The sequence below is a fragment of the Gossypium arboreum genome, chromosome 1 (assembly GCF_025698485.1).
Source record: "Gossypium arboreum isolate Shixiya-1 chromosome 1, ASM2569848v2, whole genome shotgun sequence".
NCBI classification, from domain to species: Eukaryota; Viridiplantae; Streptophyta; class Magnoliopsida; order Malvales; family Malvaceae; genus Gossypium; species Gossypium arboreum.
This window is the reverse complement of record NC_069070.1, coordinates 17,011,555-17,031,576: the sequence shown is the minus strand read 5'-3', so window position 1 is coordinate 17,031,576 and position 20,022 is coordinate 17,011,555. Positions and strand designations below refer to the sequence as shown.

The 20,022-nt window shown below is 34.9% G+C and overlaps 1 protein-coding gene across 1 annotated transcript; it reads right to left on the bottom strand.

Moving 5' to 3' along the window:
• Positions 1 to 17,396: 17,396 nt before the first annotated feature.
• On the bottom strand, positions 17,397 to 19,842 carry LOC108481067 (uncharacterized). Its single transcript, XM_017784242.1, has 5 exons — positions 19,319 to 19,842; positions 18,900 to 19,203; positions 18,552 to 18,836; positions 18,110 to 18,359; positions 17,397 to 17,995 (listed from the first exon to the last, which is right to left on the bottom strand). Exons 1-5 carry the CDS (start codon positions 19,840 to 19,842, stop codon positions 17,397 to 17,399), a joined length of 1,962 nt encoding a protein of 653 aa, XP_017639731.1.
• Between the last annotated feature and the right edge of the window lie 180 nt (positions 19,843 to 20,022).

Below are 20,022 nucleotides of genomic sequence, written 5' to 3'. Positions count from 1 at the left end.
CAACAAGCTTCATCTTTAGCATGCAATGGCATTAACACAAAATCCACCTTGGCCGAACATCATTCCCATGACATAGCAAAGATTTGAGCCATGGGCTAATAAGAACATCAAGCTAGCAACTAAAAACATGCATGAATCTCATGGCACAACCTCAAACATACCTTAATCTTGATACAAGTATGGCTAAACCTCCTCCTAATCCTCTTCCAAACCAAGCATGAAGCAAAACCCTCCTTCTTCCTTAGAATTTTCGCCAAGAGAGAATGAAAAGGATGAACAAATTTTTGTTTTTCTTTCTTACCTTCACGGCAATGGGGAGGAGAAGCCTTCACACACATTTTTTTTTCATTTTTTATTACCCATGCACCTTATTTTATTTATTCCAACATAATGCACCAACAAAACATGTCTATGACATGTTTTGCCCATCCTTCTTTGTCATGGCCGCCACCACTTATAAAAAGAGGGTATTTGACATGCAAAACCATTATTTTGCATGCATGATTCAATTAGTCATCACACATTTCCCATCCTACTTTCAAAGTTTACTACTAGGTCCTTTTTAGTGAAATTCACATTTATAACCCTAAATCAAAACATCAAAAATGTCACACACAATTTAACACATATTATAGACATCAAAATGAATATTAAATTATTTTTATGCCTCGGTTTTGTGGTCCCGAAACCACATTCCGACTAGGGTCGTTTTAAGGCTGTCACAGTTTATGTGCCTCATTTGGCACTATCTGGAGTCTAGGGATGGGTGGGTTAATTTAATCCTCACATGGAGTGTAGGGTTGGAAGGAGATGGGCTAAGGCTCGACTGCATACTTAATACTGTACTGAAATGGGCTAAGACCCAAACTGTTACTGGTACTGAAAAAGGGCTTAGGCCCAGGACTGTTTTAACTGTGCACTGTGATTTATTGTTGTTTGTTTTCTGTGGGATTACACACTAAGTTTACGTAAACTCATCCCTCTTTATTTAATGTGCACAAGTAATCCCCAAACTTGACAGATCGGCGCAGTGGAGGACTCGACGGTGGCCACACGTATTTAAAACTGTTTTAATTTCAGTTTTGGTATTTATTTCTTAATTATTTTCTGGGTTATTTTTTTATGTAAATTGGTCTTTTTGGACTGTTTGCTTTTATTCCAGTTTTTAGACTAGTTTTGTGGATTTGATAACTGCACAAACTCAGCGAATAAATTGTTTTCTATAAAACAAAAGGTTTTTTTTTTAAGATGGATGGATTTAACTAATTAACTCAGTTTTTCATAAATTAAATGATATCTAAAGCTTCCGCAACGAATTGAGTTTTAAAAAAATTGAGTAAATAAGTTAGCGATTTGGAGTCGACAAGAGTAATGAAACGGAAAAGGATTTATAATAGAAACTTAGTTTTCACGCACCCTATCATGTGACATCGTCAGATTCGACCATAACGTCTAGGCCAGGTTTGAGGTGTTACATATAAATATTTATAGTCTAATTTTTATTTTTCATAAATTATGTTATTTTGGTTAAAAATTAATTATATATTATATTAACATGCAAATATATCTCAATTATATCCAATCATCTAAATGTAAGTTTTAAATTGATTAATTGGGTTGAATAATTCAATTTAATAACTTTTCATTTTCCATTTTAAATGTAATTTTGGAAAATAAAATAGTTAAATAAAATTTTTAAAATTAGTTTAAAATGCTAAAATTTTGCATCAATTGGTACAAATTGATATTGATCGAAATGGATCAGAATACATTGAAATGACTGAAACATACCAAAAATTTAACTGAAACGGAACATAAACTATTTGCTATTGATTTAGAACTAAGTATGTACCAATAAATACAAACGATTTCGATATGATACCAATTACCATGTTTCAAATGGATTCTAACATTTTTCTTTTTCCGAATTTGGGCGAAATTTTCTTACTATTAGGATGCAAATATTCATATATATCCATTTAATGAGTTCGATCTTACGAATTGATTGATATTTATTTAATTGATAAATTACATAATAAATCAATATAATAATAACTTTAATTAAAAGAAAATTATCCACTTATAAAATATCTTTAATCCACTTATAAAATATCTTTAGTGTTTGCCTAGAAAATTGCATAATGAGGTAGTTTAAAAGGAAAAGAAAAGCAATATGGACATAAAATGTTCTAGCATAAAAATTATATTTATTATGAGATTAATATTTTGATACATTATCATATAGATATCATGCATTATCAATTAATAATAAAATGGCACATCATTATTGGTGTAAAATAAAAATATTAAAGGACTTGAAAATATATACAATTTAATTTATTTTACATAATTAAAATTAATTATAACTATTTTTTCTCTTTTAAGTTTTGAGTTTTAGGTTTCAATTTGAATTTAATATTTTTGTATTTATTTATGTTTCTTGATTATAAGTAATTTTAATTTTTAAAATAAATTTATTTATATTTATTTTGACCCTCTAGTATTTTTTATTGGGTAAATTACATCAACAGTCACCCAACTTTGGGGTAGCTGACAAAACAGTCACTTGGGTTTCATTTCAGTCACTCAACTTTTGAAAAGTTACAAAACAGTCACTAACGTTATAAAAAAGTGACAAAAATAATCACTAATTAACAGTTTCCATTAGGTTGTTAACGGGATGCTGACGTGGCAAGTTAACCAGCTGATGTGGCAAGTTAACTTGCCACGTTGGTGATGACTGTTGGTGTAAAGGTTCCTACTTCCATCCTTCCATCTGACCAAACTGCAATTTTCACTCATCTCCTCTCACCATCTTTTTCGACCGGCAACTTCCACAAAATGTCGCCCTCAAAACAGATCTTAATGCCTCTGAACTCCAGCAGTGCCGCTATATACTCTCCTGAAAAAAACAAACAGCTCCTCCACCTCTCTTTATCTTCAACCTTTTTCATTTCTATGGCTGCTTATTTTCATCGTCTCACTTAACCATTCTCTTTATGGCTTGCGCCATCCCTTTCTACAATCGTCGAACCCATTTCCTGAACCCAGTATCTGCCCCGTCGAACCCATTTGCTACATCAGTTGTATCATCCACTGCAATTCCAATGCTTGCCTTCTTAAGCGCAGGTGCATCATTCACACCATTTCTAGTCATGCCACAAAGTCATTTGCTGTAACTCATTACAATCTCATATTTGTGCTCATGGGAACCATTAAGCCTGTGACCAGTTTCTTTGCGAATGGCTGATTCATAACTAGTGGTCACCTTGATATTGACACCAAGATTTAGAGCCAAATGAATTGTCTTCGCACTAAAAGCCTTGAAGGATCGAGCAAAGGGAGTATACCCACAAACTCTCATGCTTCTCCTTGAGCAACCTTGTGTTCCTGCACAATTTGTCTAACCACATCAAGAGAGCCAAGTCCTCAATCTACTCTGGCTTCTTTGGGATCACCTAGCATTCCAACAATACAGGCAACAATAGCATCTTGATTTCCAATCGAACTAAGCATATACAAAAGTTTCCCAACCCAACCCAACTGTTTTGGAGAAAATATTTTCTTAGACTCTGTTTTTTTTTTAACACCGATAAGGGAAGAGTGAATGAGGTTGAATATGAGAGGGTGAAAAGAAATGAGTGAGGAGCTTGAGGTTGAATATGAGATACAATGAATGGAGGGCTATTGGGTCTACGTACATGGCATATCAATTTTTCTTCTTTTCCTTCTTCTTCTTCTTCTTCTCCTTCTTCTCCTCTTCTTCTTCTTTTCTTTTTCTTTTTCTCTAGCCCTAAAATGGTGCTGAGAGGGTTGTTAAACTGAGAGTAACCGGCCAGCTGGACAATTTTTTGACAGCAATGACGCTGTCACCTGCCACATCACTTTACCGTGACGTCTATGACGGAAAATGACAAAAAGAACTATTTTGTAACTTTTCGAAAGTTGAGTGACTAAAATGAAATCTAGGTGACTGTTTTGTCAGCCACCCCAAAGTTGGGTGACTGTTGGTGTAATTTACCTTTTTTTATTTTGCACCAATGACAATGTATTATCTTATTATTTACCGGTGCATAAAATCTATTCATTAATATCGCATTAAAATTTCTTCCTTTATTATGTCGTGACAATTTAGAGTTGGATTTAATAATCCAAGCCATGTTAAAAAGAATCCAAGCTTTATTTAATATAGTTATTATCTTCCCTCTTAAGGGAGAAAAGTAATTTATTTTTAAAATCATTTCTTCCTTTCCCAATGAAAAAAAAAGAAAGGAGTAAATTATGTTAAAGTTCACCGAATTACTTTTTTTTATCATTCAACTATAAAAAGTTACAAAATAATCATCTTTGATAAATCTCTTTTTGGTCACTAACTATGAAAAGTTATAAAATGGTCATTTAACTATTCAATTTTATTATTATTTTTTTGTTACCAGTTAGATAACGTAAAAATGAAAACGCCCAAAAATTCAAGTTAGTTGGATGACTAAAAAAGACAAAATTAAATAGTTGAGTGATTATTTTATAGCTTTTCATAATTAAATAATAATAAAAAACAAATCATATTTAGGTGAATACTAATATAATTTACCATTAAAAATAGACAAACATCGCTGCAGGGGTGAAGCCAGGGAGCTGGCATGAGCCCCGGTCCCTCTAAAATATAAATTTGCTCTATTGACCCTTAAAATTTTTAAAAAATTTTAAATTAGTAAAGGTAAAATTTCACTTTGGCCCCTCTAAAATTATAAAATTTCAATTTAATTCTTTACAAATTATAAAGATATAAACTATAAAAAATTAAAATTTTATCCGGCCCCCCTAAAAATTTGTTCTGGCTTTGCCTCTGCATCGCTGGGATGATTTTAGCAAAAGTTTGAGAAAAAGACATTTGCATAATATCTTTAATAAAATTTTGCTTTATTCTCTCATCTGTTTCAACCAGCAATTATATCGGATCAATTTATTTTTCAGGTTTGGATAAAATATTAAACACAATAAATAGATTTAATTAAAAATTTTATGTATTTAAAATATAAGTCAAGTTTAGACTATAATATTCAAAGCCTTAGTCTAATCTGGTTTAATTCTTTTTTCAATTATATAATATTTTATTTTTATAATCTATGTAATTTATATTACATAAAATTAAATTTATAATAATATATAATGATATAATGTAAACATAAAAATTATGTTAATTTGCTCTTGTTTAAAAGTTTAATACAAGAGAACATAAGTTGTTAAAATTAACATTTTTTTAGCAATTTTTTAAAATAATAATATGATCTAAGTTTAGCTTAATTATTTATAAATATTGACATATTTAAATATAATTTGAGATCCGCATTTTGAATTGAACTAGATTTAAGCAAAAAATCCGATTGAGGTAGAACATTTCTCCTAATATGTCTAACTCCCCCAACCCCTACATATGATATGCATATTGTCACGATCTACCATAATTTATAGGGTATTGTCTGTTTTGCTCTATTAAATTTCTTTTAGAGTGTTTATTATTTAGTTCAACTAATCGATTAACCTTAAAAAAATTCATTTAATAAACAATAAAGATCTTTTAAAACTTGATTATTGATTAATTTGGTTAGATTAAGCAAATTAATTGACTTCAAAATGTTATTTGGTTATTAGTTGTTTTAGATTTTTAATATGTTTGAAATTGATATTTGAAAATTAGTAACTTTTTTTACTGTGGTTTACATTTAAATTTGGTTTTTTTTATATTTTGGTTGGGTATGTAAATTGATTTAATATTTTATTTTATATTTCAATAATTCTAATATTAGAAGGATATGTTTGGTTGGTCAAATCTTACATTATGCTAGTAATGTTATATTTCGTGTCACACTCTAAAAATCAGGTTAGAAGAAGTGAGTTTGTGAAAACTGAGAGTTGTTACGCCCCAATTTATAAGGTTATCTTTGTGCATTGTAAATAAACTGAAAGTTTGATACAGATATAAATTAGGGTCATAAATAATCAATTAAAGTATTAAAATAATATAATCAGGTATATATTAATTAATCTAAAACAAAACTTGATTACGAGGTTTAATTTGAAAATAAATGTGTTTTAATTGAGCTAGGACATAATTAGAAAAGGAATGAAATAATTAAATATTAATAATGGAACTTGACTATAAATAAGTTAAAAAAATAAGTAAATGTGTAAGCTAATAAAGAATATATAAGTTGAGGCGAAATAAATATGTCGAAACTATTTTTAAATCGAGTTTTGGAAAATGGGAATCGACTTTAAAAAAAACGAAAACAGGAGTCGCCACCACTCTTTTTAGGTGTGATTGGATCACCTTATAAAATGTTTTGTTTTAAAATATTAATTTTGGTCTACGAAAGTCGAGAAAACGGATTCGGGAGTAGGTTACGTACGAGGAAGGGTTAGCACCCTCGTAACGCCTAAAAATTGGTACCTAATTGATTATCAAGTGTCTTTAATGTCGGAAATTTGAAAGTTTTAAGATGCAAACCTCTTTTAATTAGAATGTCTCAATTTGAAAATTAAGGCTCACTTATTTCAAACGAGTCAAAATATCGCATCCGGTAAGTTAGGACGCAACATTTTAAAACCTTCGAAACTAAGCTCGTCTTTTAAAAATTTCTATCTCGAAACAACAAAACGCCATATCCAGTAAGTTAGGACACTATGTTTTGAAATCTCGAAATAATTGTTTAAGTTTTGAAAACTCAAAATCACTTAGAAGGGTGCTTGACTATTCGAATTCAATGAGAAAAGTCGTAACCCGGTAAATTAGGGTACTACCTTTCTCGAAGTTTTCAAACATCAAGCATTGCCTTTTATTTTAGAAAACTTTTGAGGAATTTGGTAAAATGAATTTCTTTATCTAAAACGTTAACTCATGCAGAAGAATGGCGTTAATATATATCACAAGACAAATACACCAAAGGTAATAAATTACAACATATTACAATTCATAATAATATAGGCAAATAAGAAATAACCTAAAATAATGAAATATCATAAGATGATTATGCTAAAAGATAAACCTACATACAATATTAGTAAATAGAAATACCAAACAATTCATAATAAATTAAAGAATATAAAAATAAAAGTGGAAATCAAAATTTGTAATAATAAAAGTGACAAAATAACACATTTAAAAAACAAATACGAATAATTAAAGCACCCAATCAATATTGATAAAAAGGAAAAAATATTTAAAAGAAAAGGATATAATGATATAACAATTTAATATACATAGGAAGATATTTTTAAAAAGAAACTTTATTATTAAAACAATTAGAAATATTATACATGTTAAATATTTTAAATAAATAATATAGAATATTAGGATCTTTTAAGAGAATAAAATAGAATAGATAATATTTTTTTAAAAAATATTATATACACAAAATTATATATAAAATCTTTAAATCCATTTAACATATGATATAATATACATAATATTAAAACAGTTTATAATAGATACAAAATTTAAAAAATATGTAATAAATAATTTTAATAAGAAATAGTAGATGAAATATATGCACAATATAATAATAATATAATAAATAATACAAATTTAAAAACATAATACTTAATAATAATTTCAAAATAGCATTTACTAAATAATATAATAATAAAACTAATATATATACATAATAAATAACAGGTGAAAATAATTGTATAATTATATAATAAAATATATAGGTTTAGAGTAAAATAAATAATATATAATATAAAATTAATAAAAAACACATAGGATTAAATTTAAAATTTTATAAAATTATAGCGGCGAAATTAGAAAAATAAAACTGAATCTGGGATTTAAATGAAACACGCGCAAAAGGTGAGGGACTCATCAGGCAAAATACCCTATTCCCAAGGAACGACGTCGTTCCATAGAATGAAGTTCAACAGCCATAGGGACTAAATTGAATCAACTAAAAAATATTAGGGCTAAATTAAAAATAAAATAACATGTAATTATAAAATTTAATAAACCGGAAGGATCAATTGGGCAATTTTCCCATTTCAAAAAAAATGCGGATCCTCCCCGGGTCATCGGGTCAACACGCGGATCCTAAGCCTTGAAACGACGTCGTTTTATGCTTATTGGATTAAACCAAAACGACACCGTTTCATCTAGGCTATATAAGTCAAATTTTAAGTTCTAAAATCATTTTAAGTCTGTTCTGAAGAAAAAAAAAAGAAACTCTCTGAAAGAGAGTTGGGGAGGGGCTCTCGGAGTGTCACCGGACCTCCGTCCAGGGGTGGCACGCGCTCACGCGCCCCCGTCGTCTCCACCGCATACGGTGGCCAGAGGTTTAAAAACCTCGCTTTCAACGCCGATTAAAGGTATCCCTTTCCTTTTTATTATTTGCAATATATATATGTACATATATTTTAAAAAATTTCACCTTTGCGTATTTCGATCGAATGTAGTACTCCTTTCTGTATATGTATGTAAAAATAAACTTTTTATTGAATCTGTGTACGTATTACAAAAACGTAAAAATCGGTCCTTTACATCTTTCTCGATTTGGGTTTTTATAGCCACTATTTACAGTATATTTGGTAAGAATAATTTCCTTCGATTCCTTCCTATTTAGTATGTTGCTTTTCTTTCATTTGTGTGCAGGTGAGCAAGGAAAATCTGGCGATGATCGTGCTGGTGACGTAGATCCACCGGTGGCGTTGATCAAGGCGTGACTCGGAGCCTGGAATCGTGGCCTTGATGGTGGGTAGTTGGAACGACGGAAACTGAAGGGGCGTGATGTTTGGCTTGGCTTCTGGAACTTTTTGTTTACGGCGCCTAGGGTTCCAAAAACCCTAGGCCTTCCTTCATCTGTTAACACATTGGGCCATTTGGGCCGTTCCTGCTTGTGGGTTGGGTGTAAATGGGTTAATGGGTAGTTTTAGGTATTTTGGGTTAAAGGCAACCGAATTTTGGGCTTGTACATGGACTGTTAAAAAACAAATAAACATTTATTTATTTATTTTTATTTTTGGTTTTATTTATTTAATTATGGGCCCGGGTAGATTTGGGCTATTACAGCTGCCCCTCTTTGCTCATTGTTGTGTAACGGGAATCGAGCAAAGACTTATAAACAGACCAAATTTGCCCGGTCCTATCAGATCTTTGTCTTCAATCTGCTCTTTGTAAACTTAAGACTGTCATGCTGATACTTCGATCTCCTCTCCGTTGAACACAAAGATGCCAAATTTGCTAACTTCGATCTGCCCTCTGACAATACAGAGACGCCCAAATCTACTATTTTTGATCCGCTTTCCGACAATACAGAGACGCAAAATCTATCATTTTCGATCTGCTCCCTGACAATACAGAGACTCCAAATCTATCGTCTTCGATTTGCTCTCTGACAATACAGAGACGCCAAATCATCTTCGATCTGCTTTCTGCCAATATAGAGATGCCAAATCTGTTATCTTAGATTTGCTTTCTGCCAATACAGAGATGCTAAATCATCTTAGATTTGCTTCAACGTAAACACGTGAAAGCCAAATCAGCTATGTCTTCGATTGGCTCCCTGATAATACAGAGACGCCAAATCTGGTATCTTCGATCTGCTCTCTGCCAATACAGAGATGCCAAATCATCTTAGATTTGCTTCAACGTAAACACATGAAAGCCAAGTCAACTATGTCTTCGATCTGCTCCCTGCCAATACAGAGATGCCAAATCTGTTATCTTCGATCTACTCTCTGCCAATACAGAGATGCCAAATCTGCTGTCTTCGATCTGCTCTCTGCCAATACAGAGATGCCAAATCATCTTAGATTTGCTTCAACGTAAACACGTGAAAGCCAAATCAACTATGTCTTCGATCTGCTCCCTGCCAATACAGAGATGCCAAATCTGTTATCTTCGATCTGCTCTCTGCCAATACAGAGATGCCAAATCTGCTGTCTTCCATCTGCTCTCTGCCAATACAGAGATGCCAAATCATTTTAGATTTGCTTCAACATAAACACGTGAAAGTCAAATCAACTATGTCTTTGATCTGCTCCCTGCCAATACAGAGATACCAAATCTGTTATCTTCGATCTGCTCTCTGCCAATACAGAGATGCCAAATCATCCTGGATCTGCTTCAGTGTAAATACTTGAAGGTCAGATCTGTTATGCTTTAGCCTATTACCCTACTGCTTAGGGGGTTAAGGCGCACCAATCTTCATTATCCCTTGAAGGACACAACCTGTATAATGTGTATGAATTCATGCCTATTGATTAGAATGTTTATGATTAAAATGGGTCAAATGTTCCTAATTAAACCTGTTATAATGCAAAATATTTATGAATATGACCCCTATTCAGACGTCACTACTCATTCTTTCATCCAAGCTCACCCTTATTTCTCTCGAAATATCATTCTTTACTCAGCCCATGGGTTTGTACCATTCTTCAAATGCTATGACCCATCAAAGATATTTGTAAGATAATCCTCTCTTAGGATCGAATCGTTTGATTTGTCCAATCATCATTTTGGACCAAAGAAAGAATTCCCTCGAGTTTTTTCGAACCTCACCTACGTGAATTCTTTGAACAATTGCTCTGTTTTAGTGTTTTGTATTTTCTAGAAACTTTCAGAGTAATAATCAAAATTTCATTTGTGAAAATTGTTCAGTTCATCTATCATTATTTAATGCAATGCACTTTTAAGAATAGTGGAAAATGAATTCAATCTTGATAATAACTAGATTTGAATAAATTTGTCAAGAATACAAAGGAAATTAATCTGAAAGCCTATCTTTGAGAAGAATAAGAATATAAAGATAGCAAACAGGACAAAATTTAGATGCCCTAGATATCGCAGCTTGAGCGTTTATATGCCAGTTCCATGAAGACTTTCTTGAATTCAACATGTGTTTAAAAGACCCAAAGTACTTTGTCGATGCCCCGATATGCAATGCGTTTCACTCTTCGTTGAATCAGATATAGCAAAATTACTGTGTGTTTCTCAAAATTTGAGCTGCCCTTTCGGGTTTTCAACTCAAAACCCCTTTGGTCACAAAGCGCCCTTTGCGGGTTTTCACCTTGGCCTCTCCATTTTTCTTTTTTTTTTCTCTTTTTTTTCGAAAACTCAAGGCGCCCTTTGCAAATTTTCACCCTGAATTCTCCTCTTCTTTAGACAAAGTACTTTTTGACTGAGTCTGAATTCACTGGACTGGGTAAATTCTTCCCATCCATTTCTGTTAAGATCAATGCTCCTCTAGAGAAAGCCTTCTTCACGACATATGACCCTTCCCAATTTGGCATCCATTTTCTTCTAAAGTCCTTCTGAATGGGAAGGATCTTTTTTAGTACAAGGTCCCCCTCATGGAACTCTCTTGGACGAACATTCTTGTCGTAAGCTCGCATCATTCGCTTTTGATACATCTGACCATGGCAAATAGCTTTTAGCCTCTTTTCTTCAATCAAGTTCAACTGGTCATATCGCGATTGTATCCATTCAGCCTCATTCAACCTTATTTCTGACAGGACTCGGAGAGACGGTATCTTTAATTTAATGGGTAACACTGCTTCCATCCCATAAACCAACGAGAAAGGAGTTGCCCCAATAGAGGTTCCGACAGACGTTCTATAGGCTAGGAGTGCAAATGGTAACTTCTCATGCCAATCTCTGTAGGTTTCAGTCATTTTCTCCACTATTCTTTTGATATTTTTGTTAGCAGCTTCCACTGCCCCATTCATCTTTGGGCGATATGGAGATTAATTATGATGCTTAATATTGAACTGACTACAAACTTCTGCTATCGTTTTGTTGTTCAAGTTTAATACATTGTCTGATATGATCCTCTCAGGCATCCCATATCGACAAATGATCTCTTTCTTCAAAAAACGACTTACAACCGACTTAGTAACATTTGCATAAGAAGTAGCCTCTACCCACTTCGTGAAGTAATTAATGACCACGAAAATAAAGCGGTGTCCATTTGAAGCTTTTGGTGATATTAGCCCAATGACATCCATGCCCCACATAGAAAAAGGCTATCGAGAAGTTATAACATGTAGAGGTGAAGGTGGTACATGAATCTTGTCTCCATAAATCTGACATTTATGACATTTCTTGGCGTAATTGATACAATCCCCTTCCATAGTAGACCAATAATATCCAAACCTCATGATTTGTCTAGCCATCGTGAAACCATTAGCGTGCGTCCCACAAACACCCTCGTAAACTTCTTCCAAGATTAACTTAGCTTCCACGGCGTCAACACATCTCAATAGTACTTGGTCCTTTCTTCTTTTGTACAAGATGTTCCCGTCCAAAACATAATCACAAGCTAACCTCCTTAAAGTTCGATTATCATTTTCAGTTGCCTATTCTGAGTATTTATGATCTCTCACATATCGCAATATATCCAAATACCAAGGATTATCATCCTTTTCTTCTTCCTCGATGTTACAATAACTAGCTGGAGCCTCAAAAATACTCATCTAAATGGGTCTCATCTCCTCCTCTTTATTCACTTTGATCATTGAAGCCAAGGTTGCTAGAGCATCTGCCATCTGATTTTCGTCTCGTGGGATATAATTGAAAGTGATGTCATCGAACTCCTCAAATAACCCCAAAACTACCTTTCGATAATTGATCAGTTTAGGATCTCTTGTCTCCCATTCACCTTTAAGCTGGTAAATTACCAACGCAGAGTCCCCATATACTTCCAAGATTCTTATTCCTTGCTCTATAGCCGCTCGGAGTCCCATAATGCATGCTTCATACTAGGCCATATTGTTTGTACAATCAAAATCTAACTTGCATGTGAATGGATAATAATCGCCATCTGGGGATATGAGGTGTAACACCCCGTACCCGAGACCGTTGCCGGAGTCGAACACGAGGTGTGAACGGACTTAATTCATTTGCTTACACAGTTCATTTTAAAATTTCCAGACAAGCTGGCCAACTGCATCACAATCGCTTTAAAAATCATATCTCGAGTTCCAAAACTCTAAAACTGATTCCGTAAATTTTTCCTGAAACTAGACTCATATGTCCATCTACAAATTTTTTTCTAGAATTTTTGGTTGAGCCAATTAGTACAGTTTATTAGTTGAAGTCTCCCCTGTTTCAGGGTTCAACTACTCTGACCTTCATGCATTACGACTTAGATATCTCCCTGTACATAGCTTCAATACTTATTCCATTTGTTTTTAATGAAACTAGACTCAAAAAGGAATCTATACATATAAAGCATGACTTCTAATTGTCTCTGGTTAATTTATGGTAATTTTTCAAACTCAGAACAGGGGATCCAGAAAATGCTCTGGCCCTGTTTCACAAAAACTTAAACATCTCATAAAATACGGATCATGTGGTCGTTTCGTTTCTTTCATATGAAAATAGACTCATCAAGATTCGATTACATAATTTATTCACTATTTAATTCCACTCCTACTATTTTTAGTGATTTTTCCAACTTACATTACTGCTGCTGTCAGCATCTATTTTAAGGTACATTTTTACCTATTTCATAATTTTCCATGAATCAAATAGCAAATTGACATACATTATTATCAAGGGTAATCCCGATTAGCCATGGCGTACGTAGCACCAATAGGACCATGATTGGCCATTCCAATGGCTAGTCATTACCAAACATTTCCACACCATTTAATAACCATATCCCGAGACCATAATGTTATACTTGAATATATCGAGCCATTTTCGCATGGCTATCTGAATACACATTACCAAGGGTACTTAATTAACAACAAGGGTCAGCCCTATACATGCCATTTTCAAAATTAAACTAAAAGAGTACCAAAAGTGGCTTAGATAGTGTGGATGACTTCGACTTTGACACTCCCGAGTCCGATAGCTGACGAACAAAATCTATAAAACAGAGAATCAAAGAAACGGAATAAGCATTTAATGCTTAGTAAGTTTTGAGTAATGGAATTAGTTTCGACTAAAGTATAACACTCATATGGCTAAATGAATAACTTCATATATGCACATTCTCATAATCATACTTACTTCACGCTTCAATTAATATATTCATACACAAGGTATCAAACCTAACTAAAGGCCGAAAGTTCGTGAATCAATTGAACGAATACTATTTAAAACACATCGACTTTTCCGATGCATATACGAAACATACCTTATCGTTTGGATTTTACGAGCGTATTAATTGAAATATTTACAGCAAGATCGCTCACTTCCAAACCCAAGTATCTTCGGGACTTAGCCGGATATAGCAACTCGCACAAATGCCTTCGGGTCTTAGCCCGGATATAGTCACTAGCATAAATGCCTTCGGGATTTAGCCCGGATATAATCACTAGCACAAATGCCTTCAGGATTTAGCCCGGATATAATCACTAGCACAAATGCCTTCGGGACTTAGCCCGGGTATAGTAACTTGCACAAATGCCTTCGGGACTTAGCCCGGATATCATCTGAATAATCAAGCACATGTACCAAATAATCATGACACATCCATATTTCATTATCATAATTAGAATTCAAACACAAGACGCTTATCAACCATTTTCATTTTCGGCTCAATAGCCACATACAAAAAGCATGATTTCGATTTGCTTTATGACATGATCTCTATACACATTCGGCTACCCGTCATAGGTATAAACTAATCACCTCAATATATAATTCAAGTAGAACCATTATATCACCGTTTAATTGTTATGCTTACATGTCATGACTTAATCAAATCATAAACTAAGTTCCATTATTCGAAAACTTACCTCGGATGTTGTCAAACGATTTCAACGGCTATTCGATCACTTTTTCCTTTCCCTTATCCAACTTTGACCCCACTTGCTCTTGAGCTTATTTTGAGTTCAAGATCACCAAATGCTCTTGTTCTTTTCTTTCTTTAGAATCAGCTAGGAAGAAACATGGATGATGACTTTGTTTCTTTCACCCATTTTCTTCCTTTAATTATCATTTCTTTATTTTATTACATCATCCATACTAATATGGCATCTAGCTAATTAAAGTTAATAGAAAATTCACCTTTGATTATATAATTTGTAGCATGGCCGGCAAACTACCTATAGTTTGGCTAATTTGACATGCAAGTACAAGCACTTTCCCACATATATTAATAGGCCACTTTAGCACTTGCCTAGCACATTTCTAAATTGTCTCACATAAGTCCCTACTAATAAATTTCACATATACCGACCAAATTAAAGTATGAAACTTTCACACATGCATTTACTCACATCATAAACACAGAATATAACTTTTAATTATTTATAAGACCCGGTTTCGTGGTCCCGAAACCACTTTCCGACTAGGGTCAATTTAGGGCTGTCACATGAGGACTGCTCCAATTCCATTCCCACTGCATTGGATGCCCCATCAAAGCTAAACTTCCAAGGACAATTCTCTGTGGTTGCTACACACATCAACTCCTCATTTGGGAAATCGAAATTCAATGGCTCATAGTCTTCTAGAGCTCTACTAGCCAGAAATTCCGCTATCGCACTTCCTTTTATAGCCTTCTGGCTCACATAAACTATGTCAAACTCTAAAAGCAGAATTTGCCACCTCGCCATTCTTCTATTTAAAGCTGTTGACTCCATCATATACTTCAGAGGATCAAGTTTTGAAATTATCCAAGTCGTGTGATATAGCATAGATTGTCTCAACCTTCGAGTTGTCCAAATCAAAGCACAACATAATTTTTCAATCGGCGAATATCTTAATTCACACTAAGTGAATTTCTTACTGAGGTAATATATTGCTTTCTCCTTTCTTCCTAACTCATCATGTTGACCAAGCACACATTCCATGGAATTACTAAACACCGACAAATACAGAATTAATGGTTTATCTGGAATAGGCGGAGATAACACTGCAGCATTTAACAAGTATTGCTTAACCTTATCAAAAGTATTCTGGCATTCCTCATCCCAAGTACCTTGGTTGTGTTTTCTAAGGAGGCGAAATATAGGATCACATTTCTCAGTTAATTGTGAAATGAACCGAGCAATATAATTCAACCTTCCAAGAAAACCCCGAACTTCCTTCTGAGTACGTGGTGGGGGCAAATCTCGTATTGCTCTAACCTTGTCTGAATCAACTTTTATCCCTTTTCACTGACCACAAAACCTAATAACTTTCCTAACCTAGCTCCGAAGGTGCACTTTGCCGGATTAAGCTTCAACTGAAATTTCCTTAATCTCAGGAACAACTTCCTTAACACTTCAATATGTCCCTTCTCTGTCCGAGATTTAGCAATCATATCATCAACATACACCTCAATTTCCTTGTGCATCATATCGTGAAATAAGGTCACCATAGCCGTCTGGTATGTTGCCCTTGTATTTTTCAATCCAAAGGGCATTACTTTGTAACAAAAGGTACCCCATAATGTTATGAAGGTGGTTTTATCCATGTCCTCGGGATGCATCTTTATCTGATTGTACCCTGAGAAACCATCCATGAAGGAGAACAACGAATATCCCGCTGTATTGTCTACCAAAGTGTCTATGTGTGGCAAAAGAAAATTATCTTTCGGGCTAGCCTTGTTCAGATCTCTATAATCAACACACATTCGTACTTTCCCATCCTTCTTAGGCACTGGTACAATGTTAGCTACTCATTCAAAATACTTCACCTCTTGTAAGAATCCTGCATCGAACTGCTTTTTGACTTTGTCCTTTATTTTCAACGCGATATTTGGCCTCATTCTTCGCAACTTCTGTTGGACTGGCTTACAATCCTGTCTTATTGGGAGACGATGCACCAAAATATCGATATTTAAACCTGGCATATCTTGATAGGACCATGCGAAGATATCCTTGAACTCACGAAGCAACTCAATCAGTCTTTGCCTTGTGTCTTCGTTAATATGCGTGCCAATTTTCACCTCTTTTCCTTCCTTTAGGGCTACATTCTCTATTGCTTCTTTCTCATGTGGCATGATTTGTTTCTCCTCCTATTTTACCATTCTCAAAAGATCCAAAGACACGTCATTATCTTGGACATCTTCAAAATCCTGAGATTCTTCTAAACACACGTCTTGCTCACGAGAGAAATCAGGATCTGTGATATCAGTGCTCATGTCATTGATATCTAGGGATCTGAGAAGTATAAAGAATATACAAAGAATGAATGAATTGAAGAATGATTATTTATATGCTATGAATGAAAGAATAAGAATTTCCAAAGTTTAACGGAATATTGGTTGATAAAAATGAAACAATACTCGTTCAAATTGATAAAAGTTATGTTTTATTAAGAAAATAATAGATGATCATAAGCCTATTTCACAAATGTAATTCTATTACTCCTAGGCTCTAGAGTAACAAGAATGTTTCGAGAATTACTCAAGAATTCCTAAAGACTACGGAAGTTCCTCCACAGTCCAATTATTCAAAGAGCTTCCCGATTAGTAAGGACAAATGCCCTCAAGGTTTCCTTGATCCGATCTTTCCTCTTGTACAACATTAATCTGATGACTTCCTTCTATGAGTAACCCTCTCGATATGAAGGTTCGGGATATTGGAGGGAATGTCATCGGCTCCCACTCTATTTCTCTTCTATTAAGGCACGCCCCTCTTTCCTCTTGGCGCTTCTCAATCTCCCTCTTCCTTTGCTTATAATCTAGTTTGAAACCTAGACCAAAGCGATCTCTTTTCTTTTTAAGTTCAGGGATTTGAGTCCTTCCTTGCAAATATTTTCCTAACCCTCTTTTTAGTGAAGTTCCCTTTCCTGCCATCATTTGTAGAGCCATCCTCGTAGCTCTTGCTATCTTTAGTACCAGTAACTCACTCCCCTCTGAAATGAAGGTTGCATTTACAAACTCTAAAGAGCGAAAAGAACACTCATTAGATTCCTCATTTGTTTCGATATAAAGGGCCTTGCTAGTAACTGCAGCTATAATGTCCTCCTCTGCATTGATGGTTACTAACCATCCATCCGTCACTAACTTTAATTTCTGGTGCAATGATGAGGGCACCGCTCCCGCTGAGTGTATCCATGGCCTTCCTAATAAGCAATTGTAAGAAGGCTTGATATCCATCACTAAGAAGTCTACTTCATATATATTCAGCCCGATTTCCAAGGGGATGTCAATCCTTCTCATCACCTTCCTTTCTGTACTGTCGAACGCTCTTACCACATTTTGACATGTTTTTATGTAAGAATCATCAATGGGTAATCTGTTCAATGTAGACAACGGTAGAACATTCAGGGCTGATTCATTATCGACAAGCACGCTTGGGAGTGTGTACCCCTTGCATCGAGTGGTAATGTGCAAGGCCTTAGTTGACCTCCTGCCCTCTGGTGGGATTTCATCATCATTAAAGTGGATGAAATTGTCCGCGCTAATGTTGTTCACCAACCGGTCTAGCTTGTTAACGGATATGTCATGGGTGACATATGTCTCGTTAAGCACCTTCATCAATGCTTTCCTATGCGCCTCAGAACTCAAAAGTAGAGCCAAAACTGATATGCGAGCCGGCTGCTAACACAACTGCTCCACTACGCTATACTCGCTATGCTTAAGGAACTTTAGAAATTCCTTAGCCTCTTCCTCCTTTACTGGCTCCTTGATTGGCACTTCAGCTTCTTTTTTCTTCTCCACACTAGCATTCTTTGTTTTTATGGGCTCCTCTTTGACACCCATCGTATCATACCCCTTCCCACTCCGTGTATGGGAACCTTCAATTTGTACATCCTTGGACGTACTGGCTACATCCTCTTTCTCCAGCAATGACACATGGCAGTTATAACTCCATGGTACCCTCTTGTTATCCTTATAAGGGAAGGACACTGGTTTGTGGATTATGACCTTAGGCACCACTTGTGCCCCTACTTTATTATTCCCCTGCAAGGAAATAATAATTTTTGGCAGACTGGTTCTTTGCTATTCATCCTCCAGCACACATACTTCTTTTTTACTAGAGCTACCTTCAAAAATCTGTAGCTCTTTATTGTCTATAAAGCCTTGCACCAAGGCCTTGAATTCTTCACAATCTTGAGTTTCATATCCTTCTTTCTCATGGAACTCACCATAGTTCCTTATTTCTCCTTTCTCGTTTTTAGAGGTTAACATACCTCTCTTCATCATCTCCTCCCAGATCACCTTCATAGGCATCCTCACCTCAATAACATCTTCCTTCACTCTTCTCTCACTGGTTTCACCAATGGCATTCACTCTTTGATCGCCATGATTTGGCAGCGGGTTTTCAGTACTAGGGGTAGTGTCGAACTTTACTACCCCCCACCTCAATAAGCCTCTCTATGGCTTTCTTGAAACAGGTACAATTTTTGATCAAATGCCCCGGTATTCCAGTATGATATTTACACCTGGCATTTGCATCATACCATTTGGGATATAGGGGCTGCAGTGGTTTCAAATGGAAAGGAGAAATAGCATGTGCATCGTATAAGCTTTGATAGAGCTCACGATACGTCACGGGAATAGGTGTGAATTGCATCCTTTCAGTGTCCTGCCTGGTTCTCGACTCTTTCTTTTGAGAACTTTGTTGCTCAACCGCAGTCGTTTTAGACTGACCAACTGTGATTGCCCTGGTGTTATAGGTGCTTGTATTATTCACTTCCCCATCCTTTCTCATTGGGGCCGATCTTTTGGCTATTTCCCCCTCGATTTTGCCTCCTCTTATAGCATTCTTGATCATCTCTCCCGCCATAACTATATCCGCAAAGCTTTTAGTAGTACTCCCAATCATATGGGTAATGAATGGAGCCTTCAAAGTGTTGATGAACAATATGGTAGTCTTCTTCTCCAACAATGATGGTTGGACTTGCATTGCCACATCTCTCAATCTCTGTGCGTATTGCCTAAAGTTTTCATTAGGCTTTTTCTCCATATTTTGCAAGTGATTCTATCTGGAGTCATGTCGGTCACGTGATTGTACTACTGCATAAAGGCTTGGGTAAGATCCTACCATGAACTTATTCTGGCCCGGCTCAGTTGATTGTACCATTTGGCTGCTGCTCCAATTAAACTTTCTTGGAAACAATAGATCAACAATTGATCATTGTTCACA